Source organism: Galeopterus variegatus, unplaced genomic scaffold (genome assembly GCF_000696425.1).
Source record: "Galeopterus variegatus unplaced genomic scaffold, G_variegatus-3.0.2 Scaffold2506, whole genome shotgun sequence".
Classification (NCBI taxonomy): Eukaryota; Metazoa; Chordata; class Mammalia; order Dermoptera; family Cynocephalidae; genus Galeopterus; species Galeopterus variegatus.
Genome location: NW_007728617.1, coordinates 245678 through 256531, shown reverse-complemented (window position 1 = coordinate 256531; position 10854 = coordinate 245678). Strand labels below are relative to the sequence as shown.

The 10854-nt window shown below is 40.4% G+C and overlaps 1 protein-coding gene across 1 annotated transcript in view; it reads left to right on the top strand.

Moving 5' to 3' along the window:
• The window catches only part of PIWIL2 (piwi-like RNA-mediated gene silencing 2), a 76310-nt gene that overhangs the window by 2431 nt on the left and 63025 nt on the right, over positions 1 to 10854 (top strand). The window contains 8 exon segments of the mRNA XM_008582051.1: positions 1311 to 1398; positions 1543 to 1681; positions 2349 to 2552; positions 3182 to 3292; positions 7401 to 7518; positions 7645 to 7769; positions 9186 to 9273; positions 9593 to 9699. Coding sequence (XP_008580273.1) covers positions 1311 to 1398; positions 1543 to 1681; positions 2349 to 2552; positions 3182 to 3292; positions 7401 to 7518; positions 7645 to 7769; positions 9186 to 9273; positions 9593 to 9699 — 980 coding nt within the window.

The following is a 10854-nucleotide window of genomic DNA, read 5'->3' as shown; positions in this document are numbered from 1 at the left end:
AAGTCAAGGGTTAAGATCCCCTTACCGGTCATCTTTAAAAAAAAAAAAAATTGATTATGCATATTTTGGGGATTCAATGTTGACATGTGTTGATCAAATCAATATTACTAGTATGTGTATTGTTACAAATTCTACTTATTCTTTATGCCCCTTGTCCAATCTCTTCCTATCCCCTCTCCCCTCCCACCACTGATAACCCTAGATTTCTTCCCTCCCTCTGAAAGAGTTATGGTTATCCTGTTGATTTATTGCCTAGGTGATCTATCCAATGCTGAAAGGTGTGTTCAGGTCCCCCAATATTATCATAAAGCAGATGCTTCTTCTGTCACCCTGGAATGGGATCTTCAGTCATTGCTACTGCTGTGTGAACACTTACACATGTGTGCATTCTTAATCTCTTAATTATAAACTGCACAGTAATTTTAAGAACAGTATTTGTCTATAATTAATATATGTCAAAGATAAAAAGTTAGCAAGTATAGGAAGAGTTCAGTAATGCGGTTATGGTAACTTTAAGTTGACAGTGTCAACTGTAATGTTTTGAAAGAGGAAAAATTTTTGACAGTAATCTTGTATGTTTTCTCAGATGAATTGCTTGAATTTGTGTGTGGCTTTTATTCATGTGGCACTATAATTGGTATAACAAGACTAAACTTTCAAGACTTCTGTAAGAAGATAGCAGGTTTTGTTGGATGTTAAACAAACCCCAAACCTCTGATACCCTTAAATGACCTAGCTTTTTTGAAAATTTAAGTACACCTATGCTCTCTTACCTAGGGTATACAGGAAATAAATAAGAAAAATTCAAGGGTTATTCTTTTCTGTTGCATTTTATTATACTGTACCTCAAATCATGGACTTTTAATAGTTACTATTTATGCTTAAAAACTTAATAGGACATGGTTATGGGCATTTAAAAAAAATTTTTTTTTTTCCTTTTTGTCTTTTTTACTGACCGGTAACGGGATCACAACCCTCTGTGTCGCGTCCGCACCGGGGACCGGCAACGGGATCACAACCCTCGGTGTTGCCCCCGCACCGCGCTCAGCCAGTGAGCGGGAACCGGTCTCCACATGGGATCCGAACCCTCGGCGGGAGCGCCGCCACGCTCCCAAGCAGTGCACTCTTCAGTGCGCCACCGGGCCGGCCCTAAAAATTTTTTTTATAAAATATTTTTATCTCTTATTTCTATAACATTTATACAATATGAAGAAAATTATTTTATTATTTACCAGGACTTTAAAAAAAGCCATTGTTTCTGGAGTTATAAATTACATTTTAGAGTAACTTTATTTTCTGACTTTCCACAGGAATCTGTGGGTTTGGTCTCCATGTTTCGAGGTCTGGGTCTCGAGACAGTGTCCCAAACCCCTCTAACACGAGAAGTACCTCCTTTAGGTATGTCAAAAACTAATTTGAGAAATTGTGGTCGTATGTATGATTGCTTCGTTCTTAAATCCGTACAGTTTATCTTCAGAAAAATAACTGTACTTTAAAACATGTTCAACTCAGTTACGGCTGGGGTTTGGTTCTTTCATTCAGGTAGAGGCATTTTAGGTCGAGGGTTGTCTGCTAATATGGGGCGCAGGGACAGAGAAGAACCTCGTCCTGCTTTTCCGGATCCTTCAGTATTGGCAGCTGGGGACAGCAAGATGGCAGAGGCCTCTGTTGGTTGGAAGAGGTGGGTAAAGTTTCCTTCTCACGAGCCATTGACTTCAGATGGAATACGTCTATAGGGCCAAAGAGAAACTCTAAGAAGGTTGTGTTATCTCACAAACAAGCAATGCCTGGTTGGAAATTTTCCAAGAGTGGTCAGCAGCTGCTGATCCAGTCAGTCATTGGAAGAGGGTAAAAGTAGTTCTCCCCTGGGTGGTTCAACTTCATTTGTCCTCTTAACAAGTTACCCTGATCGTAGTTCATTAATCTGGGTGAGTCGAGCTTTCCCCACAATTCTGCTGAAGACGGTTCTGAGAGTCAGTATTAATAGCAGTTGGTGAATGAGTCATGTTGGCATATTGGACTTTGAAGGAATCCCAAGGCTGTGCTTGTGTCCCTTTTGCTGTCTCCTCCAACAAGGTAATGTAGACTTGGGGGAATAATCAGGAGGGGGCAGGGCCGGCCCATGGCTCACTTGGGAGAGTGTGGTGCTGATACACCAAGGCCATGGGTTCAGATCCCTATATAGGGATGGCCGGTTAGCTCACTTGGGAAAGTGTGGTCCTGACAACACGAAGTCAAGGGTTAAGATCCCCTTAGTGGCCATCTTTTATTTAAAAAAAAAAAAGATGGGGCATAAATAGAAGCGTGATTAAGAGAGCCCTGATTTGCCTGTCTCTTCAACATTCCAGAATGCTTGGAAGAGGAAGTTCAGAAGCTTCTTTATTACCATTAGGAAGAGCAGCTGGGGGTATAGGCAGAGGAGTGGACAAGCCTCCCAGTGCATCCAGCCTCACTTTCCGGAATCACCCACGGCTGTCATCACCACCTCTGCCCCAGTCCTCTCTCCACTCTCCAGATCATCCTCTGGTCCTGACTGCAGAGCACAAGGAAAAGTAAGTCAGGGGCAGCCTTCTGTGCTTAGTAATGATGGGAGGAGGAAGTGCCTAATGAACCTCTATGTTTTGGCTGGTGTGTGGTATTGTGAACACCGTGTCTAGAGTCCTCCTTGGTGATAGGTACTGCAGGTTGTTTCATTTTGTTTTTGCTGGTGGGAGATTGACAAAGAGGTGGGACAATTCTTGATGAAGTGAAATGGGTTTAACAGTGAATATATAGCACATACCAGAGAGTGGAGTCGTGACCTTTTTTTTCCTTCTTAATTCACACAGACTATTCTTTGTCATGTTGAAAATAAGAAAAAATCATTTAGGAAAAATATTATGGCACTTCATCTTTCTCTTTTGGAACTAAATCTTGTGTTCTTAGCTGGCCTAGTTTATTCCAGTGATGTTATTACTAGAACAGATAGGGTGACCTTGCATCTCTAATTAGACATTGTTAAGAATTTCTTTTCTAGCCTTCAAAGCTTGCTTTTGTATGTCTTGGTTCTTGGTTTGTGTATCTCTAAGCAAAGTGTGAAAAAATACTTACCCCAGTCTTTTTTTTTGGGGGGGGTGTGAGTTGGTTGGTTGCTTTGTTTTTAGTATATGTTGGTGCTTTTGATTTTATTTTTATTTTCCAGAGAGCTTTTGGTGAAGCAGGGATCAAAAGGAACACCTCAATCTTTGGGACTGAACCTCATCAAAATACAGTGTCATAATGAAGCAGTTTATCAATATCATGTGACTTTCAGGTATTCACAGCTTCTCTCTCTGTATCGTTCACTTCTTAGAGGGCAGTAATGAAATAGTTCCCCTGAGATAACTGAATATTTTTCTTTATAATTCTTGATGAATCTCCCATGCAATAATGCATGTACTCAGATCCTTTCAGGAAGTTTAAGGTTAACATTTTATGATTATGTGTGTATTTAGCTATCTTACCAATTCAGATTTTAATTTAGTAGGTGTGGGTTTATGTGTGAGGCTAGAAGTGGATTTAATGTGAAATTAATGAAGCTTAGGTTCAGGCCTTTTACTTGCATTTGCCCTTTCTGTGACCTTTTAACTTATTTTGTATATGTGATTTTGTATTCCTTTTCTTAAAGGTTCCTTCCCCCCAAATGGTGTAAGATACACACCCCACAAAACCTGGATCTTCCCCTGCATGAGTCATTATACCAACATTTGACATCTCCACAGTGACCTAGGGTTTTTTGTTGGCTGGCCAGTATGGGAATCCAAACCCTTGGTGGTATCAACACCATGCTCTCCCAAGTGACCTACTGGCCAACCCCAGTCTAGGATTAAATTTGAGAGTGAGAAAAATCAGAGAAAATTACTCGCATTTTATATCAATAACTTTAGGATTCATCATATTTTTTCTAAAATTAAGAACTCCTATTAGTTTGTGTTCTCTTTTAAGATCTTAGGGGAGTTATTAACAGGAAGTTATTAGCTGGAATTATGAAAATGAGTGTTCTGAAATATCTGTGAAGAAAATGAGAATATGGAAGTTAAATTGTTTTATTTTATTTTATTTATTTATTTTTTTTTTAAAAAAAGATGACCGGTAAGGGGATCTTTTTTTTTTTTTTTCCTTTTTGTCTTTTTTCGTGACTGGTAATGGGATCACAACCCTCAGTGATATTTTATTTTATTTATTTATTTATTTTTTTAAAAAAGATGACCGGTAAGGGGATCTTTTTTTTTTTTTTTCCTTTTTGTCTTTTTTCGTGACTGGTAACGGGATCACAACCCTCAGTGTCGCGCCCGTACCGCGACCGGCAACGGGATCGCAACCCTCGGTGTCGCGCCCGCACTGCGCTCACTGCGGACCAGTCTCTATATGGGATCCAAACCCTCGGTGCGAGCGCCGCACTCTCCCGAGTGCGCCAGCAGGCCGGCCCCCGCTAAGGGGATCTTAACCCTTGACTTGGTGTTGTCAGCACCACGCTCACCCAGTGAGCAAACTGGCCATCCCTATATGGGATCCGAACCCGTGGCCTTGGTGTTATCAGCACCACACTCTCCTGAGTGAGCCACAGGCTGGCCCAGTTAAATTGTTTTGATTGAAAAATAATGACCGTAAAAAATAACAGTTGTGTATTTATGGGATACAGTGTGATGTTTTGATACATGTACACATTGTAGAAAGATTAAATCAAGCTAATTAACATATTCACCACTTCACCTACTTATTATTTTTTGTGGTGAGAACGTTTAAAATTTCTTTTAGCAGGGCCAGCCCGGTGGCGCACTGGAGAGTGCACTGCTTGGGAGTGTGGCGGCGCTCCCGCCGAGGGTTCGGATCTAATGTGGAGACCAGTTCCCGCTCACTGGCTGGGCGTGGTGCGGGCGCAACACCAAGGGTTGCAATCCCGTTGCTGGTCCCCGGTGCGGGCGCGACACCGAGGGTTGCGATCCCGTTACCGGTCAGTAAAAAAAAAAAAATTTCTTTTAGCAATTTTGAAATATACAGTCCATTATTATTAACTGTGGTCACCATATTGTGTAACATCACTAAAACGTACTCCTCCTAACTGAAACTTTGTATGCTTAAGACCAACATTCTTCCCCTACTCCTGTAACCATCATTCTACTTTCTGATCCTGTGCATTCAACTTTTTTAGATTCCACGCATAGGTAAGATCATGAAGTATTTGTCTTTCTGCGCTTAAGACCAACATTCTTCCCCTACTCCTGTAACCATCATTCTACTTTCTGATTCTGTGCATTCAACTTTTTTAGATTCCACGCATAGGTAAGATCATGAAGTATTTGTCTTTCTGTGCTTGGCTTATTTCACTTAACATAATTTCCTCAATGTTCATCCATGATGTTGCAAATGACAGGACTTCCTTCTTTCTAAAGGCTGTACTGTATTCCATTGTGTATGTGCACCATATTTTCTTTGTCCATTCATCCGTGATAAACACTTATTGTCTCCATATCTTGGTGGTTGTGAATAATGCTAAAATGAACATGGGAGTGCAGATATCTCTTCAACATACTGATTTCAATTCCTTTGGATACATACTGAGAAGCGGGATCACTGAATCATATGGTCGTTCTATTTTTAGTTTTTGAGGAACCTCCATACTGTTTTCCAAAATGTCTGTACTAGGAAGTCTGAATTTTTGAAGGACAGCTACCAGTTGGTTGTAGAAGAGGAGGAAGTGGAGTGAAAGAAAGAAGAAAGGAAAAGTTAGGGGAAAAATACCCTCAGGACATGTTATAAACACCAAAGGAAGGATCCATTTGAATAAGGAGGAGGGGTTGACATTGGCCACAGGAAAAAAAGTTATTGTATTTGCTTTTGAGGGCCCCCTTGGTGATCTTCTAATAGCTTTGTTAGAGTTATAGAGAAAAAACTAGGAGATTAAAGGAATAGGAGGAGCATAGACCATGAGAAGTAGCCAATGAATTGGCCACTCATTTAAAAAGTTTGTAAGAGGATTGGGAAATGGAATGATAAAGAGGGTAGGATTGCTTTAGTGGTTTTTATGAGGTAAGAAAGCAGAGCTGAACACACAGGACAGGTGAAGGAAAAGAGAAAAGAGGGTGAAACTGGACTTTAGGAAACAGGATTATTGTGGAACGTAAGAGGAGGAGATGAACATTGAAGAGAGGGAGACTCCTTTCTCTGAAAATGGATTGACAGATGTTAACGAAGCAGAAAGGGGTATAGCAGCCCTAACAGGTCTGTCTCCATCGACTGGCCATGGAGAAGATGTGGGTTAATAGGTTTCTAGATTATTGACATGGATCTTTGGAGCCACAATGTGAAGGTGCTGCCAGGTCATTGAGAGAATCCTGAGCACATAGATGTGTTACAGTAGACTGGCCATCCTTTAGTTTCCTTGTAGTATGTGAAGGGGGTCTAGGAAGACAAACTGAAATATTGTGCTTAGAACTCGTCTCTTAAGTGTGCAGGTATGGATTTTGGAAGGAATGTGATGTTAGCATGTGAATGTTTAGTTTTGGGACAGCTGTATTGTATTACCACTTGATTTTTTTTTTTTTCTTTTATCTTTCTTCATGTGCTTTGAACATCCTTGACCCTTTTTAGCCTTGGATTTGTTTAAACTTTGCAGTTGTAGAACAAGGTTGTTTGTTACTGTGATAGAATAGGACCATCATTGTGTAAAGTAGCTACTGGAGTTTTTCAAAACTGTAAGGCTTTTGACAGTGAATCAATAAAAAGTTGAAATTGCCATAAGTGAAAAATGGTTACAGTAAATTCCTGTTTTTTAAACTTTTTTTTGTTTTAGAGTGTGTATCTCTGAATACTCTAGAGCAGGGCTTGGCAAATGACGGCTGGTCCAAAGGTCAACCCTGTCCACTGCTTGTTTTTGTAGTAAAGTTTTATTGGCACATAGCCATGCTCATTTGTTTACATATTGTCGATGACTGCTTTCATGCTACAGGGCAGCAAAGTCCAAAGTATTTACTATCTGGCCCTTTACATAAAAAATTTTCTGATCCCCTGACCTAAAGTCTGCAAGAATATTCACTGACATGTTAAGGAGGTTGTCCTCCAGTGGCGGTATTATGCGTTGTTTTTATTTTCTTTTGCTTTACCTATATTTTCTAATGTTTCAGCCGTGAGTGGGTATCCTTAAGTCAAAGTTCTGTTTTTAGTCAGATATGTAATTTTTTACTATGACCACTAGGTGGAGCAGCAGTCACAAATGACTGCTTCTCTAACACACCTGTTGCACAGCTGTGATAAAGATGGCTGTTTGAGCGTGGTGCCAGTAATGCCAAAATCAAGGGTTCAGATCCCCTTACCGGCCAGCTGCCAAAAATAAGGGAAAAAAAAGATTGCTGTTTTAAAACCCTCTTTATTAAATTTTCTAGCCCCAATGTGGAGTGCAAAAGCATGAGGTTTGGCATGTTGAAGGACCATCAAGCTGTCACCGGAAACGTCACTGCTTTTGATGGATCTATTCTCTATCTGCCTATCAAGCTTCAACAAGTGAGATACGATAGGAAATGTACTTTCGGATGAAACCTAAGAGTGCTCTGGTGTTTTGAGTGGTGGGAAACCAAAGGACTTGGTAGATTTGTCATTTCTTTTTACTTGTGTATATTTATTTGCTAGGTTCTTGATTTAAAAAGTCAAAGGAAAACTGATGGTGCCACGATCTGCATTAAGATTCAGTTGACAAAGATCCTGGAGCCCTGTTCTGACTTGTGCATTCCCTTCTACAATGTTGTTTTCCGTCGGTAAGAAAACAGCGGAAGTCTTATTTTCCTTTAACTCCAGTCTTGTATTTGCAGTAGTGCTCTTCAAGAAGCTTGGATGGTATTACCCTACAGGGTATACATAGATGGGTTTGGGAGCATTTAATAATAAATGGATTATATTGAGGCTAACTTACTCAAAAATTATCTCACAAGTGATGGGCCAGATTTGGGTATATGAAATTAGGTTTGGAGGTAGCTAGCTAGGAGAATAGGTTCCTTTGGATTCATTCAGGAACTTTAAAAACAGATATTTATAGTATATATTTAGTGGTGTTGTTAGTGAGGGGGCTACTTAAAGAGGTACTGTGCAAAAATAGTTACTGGAAGGATTTTTTCAGTCCCTTGAATTTTTGGATCACAGATAGCTCAAAATTATTTAACTTCTTTTGAGACTTCCTAATTTTCATACACTGTTATTCCTAAACTACAAGAGTACTTCAAAAAGTTCATGGAAAGATTTGTATTATGTTTTAATTCTATTTTTCCGTAAACTTTTTGAAGTACCATCGTACCTCTTTTCTTTTTTTTTTCCTTTTTGTCTTTTTTACTGACCGGTAACGGGATCGCAACCCTCGGTGTCGCGCCCGTACCGGGGACCGGCAACGGGATCACAACCCTTGGTGTTGCGCCCGCACCGCGCTCAGCCAGTGAGTGGGAACCGGTCTCCACATGGGATCCGAACCCTCGGCGGGAGCGCCGCCGCACTCCCAAGCGGCGCACTCTCCAGTGTGCCACCGGGCCAGCCCGATACCTCTTACTTAATGAAACACAGAACCTAATTTCTACCTAGTTAACTGAACTGCCAAGAACAAAAATAGCTCTCTTTGCCAGACTGTTACTCACAAACTTAGAAAGTGGCTGTCTTATGTTCTTTTTAGTAAATGGTGAAAATTGAGCCTGGGAAATCAACTTGATGTTTGGTTAGTGAGTAAGTAGGAAAGATTTCAGTCAGTTGTGCATAATCAAAGATAAATGCTTTGGTAATTTTTCTTTTTCTTTTAGAAAGATTGGGGCCGGCCCGGTGGTGCACTGGATAGTGCGCTGCTTGGGAAGCGCGGCGGCGCTCCTGCCCGAGGGTTCGGATCCCACATACAGACCGGCTCCTGCTCACTGGCTGAGCGAGGCGCGGGAGCAGCGCCGAGGTTTGCAATCCCGTTGCCGGTCCCCGGTCCGGTGCGGGGGCAACACTGAGGGTTGCGATCCGTTGCCGGACACGGAAAAAAGACAAAAGACAAAAAAAAAAAGAAAGATTGTTCTCAACATAAAAGCTATATTGTGTTAACAGTATGAATATTTCTGACCCTTTAGACTTGCAAAGGAAAATAGAGCTCAGAGTAGTGGAGCTCAATTTTATTATTCTTCTATTAGAAAACCCATTCTTGCTCTTTATTTTAGGGTAATGAAACTTTTAGATATGAAGGTTGTGGGGAGAAACTTCTATGACCCTACAAGTGCTATCATACTACAGCAACACAGGTTAGTGGTTTTTTTCCCCCTCCCTCACTTTTGAATGTTCTGGAAAAACATTTTTCATTACGACCATTATATTTAAGACAAACATCTGAGCAATATTTTATAGCACTGAATACAATTTATCAGTTAAATCTCTTCCTTAATTTGGTTATTTAGTAAATTTGCAGTTTAATTTAATTTGATTTAATTTAATTTGTTTCCTGGAGCTTTCTCACTGTTATTATGGAAGGGCAGTATCAGCTCAAAGTATTTTATCAAAAGAGGCATGGAAGTATCTGTATTTCTTTTAGAACCCTGGGGTAAATATCAGATCTTTCTCCCGATTGCAGATCTGGCCAGGCTATGCAGCTAGCATCCGGAGGACAGATGGAGGGCTCTTCCTGCTAGCTGATGTCTCCCATAAAGTCATTCGGAACGATTCTGTGCTGGATGTCATGTGAGTGAATGATGGGATCTACCTTTAATATGCTAACGATTTTCTGGAAAGTTTAGTAGTAGCTGGTAATAATACAGACGACATTGTTCTGCTTGGCTTTTTAATTGTAGAAAAGCTGAGGAGAACTGAATGGATGTGCTCTTTTCCCTAATTCCTACAGAGTTAGGCATCTGAATAGACATCTGCTGTGCTTTGAGGAGGAACTTTATTTATTTATTTATTTGTATTTGTATTTTTAATTGGTTATGAATATTCATGGGGTACAAAGCAAATTGTCACCACTTGTGCCTAAGATGTGATGGCCAGATCCATACTGGCAGCATTACCATAAATTGTGATTATATCCCGTGTCCTCCACCCAATTAGCCCCCCAGTTATCCCCAGGAGGAATTTTATTTAAATCTATTGTTAAGAAGATTTGATTTGATAGATACACATCCTGAGTTTTTGTTTAATAACATACAATGTATGTGTTACTGTAGTAAATATAGATATTTTTATTGGTAGCATGAAATCTCGTCTTATATGTAAGTCTGCGTGCATCTCTGATTTTTTTAGGCTATATACTTAGAAGTGGAATTAGTTAATGGAAGGGCTGAAGATTTTAAAGGCTTTTAATTTATAATATAACATTTAAATATGAATAGACAGATTACCCTCTAGAAGATTTATTCAGTTTATTTTCCCTACCAGCTTTGGACAACCACTGTGCTCCCAGGCTTAGAAATCTTTGCTTCTCTGATACATTCACTCATTGTTTTAGTATGTAGTTCCTGAACTCGAGTTATGTCCCGGAGTCTTGGGATATATCAACTAACAAAACAAGATTTCTTCCCTCATGGAGCTTAGCTTGTAGTCAGGTGAGATAACCAATAAACAATAAACATAGTAAATAAATTGTACAGTGTATTAGAAGTGAAAAGAGTGAGCACAGGGTAGGGGAGATCAGGAGTACTGGGCTGGGGCTGGGGTGGGGAGTTGCATTTTTTTTTTTTTTTCCTTTTTGTCTTTTTTCATGTCCGGCAACGGATCGCAACCCTCAGTGTCGCACCCGTACTGGACCGGGACCGGCAACGGGATCGCAACCCTCGGCGCTGCGTCCGCACCTCGCTCAGCCAGTGAGCTTTTTCCCGCCCCTCACTCAGCCAGTGAGCT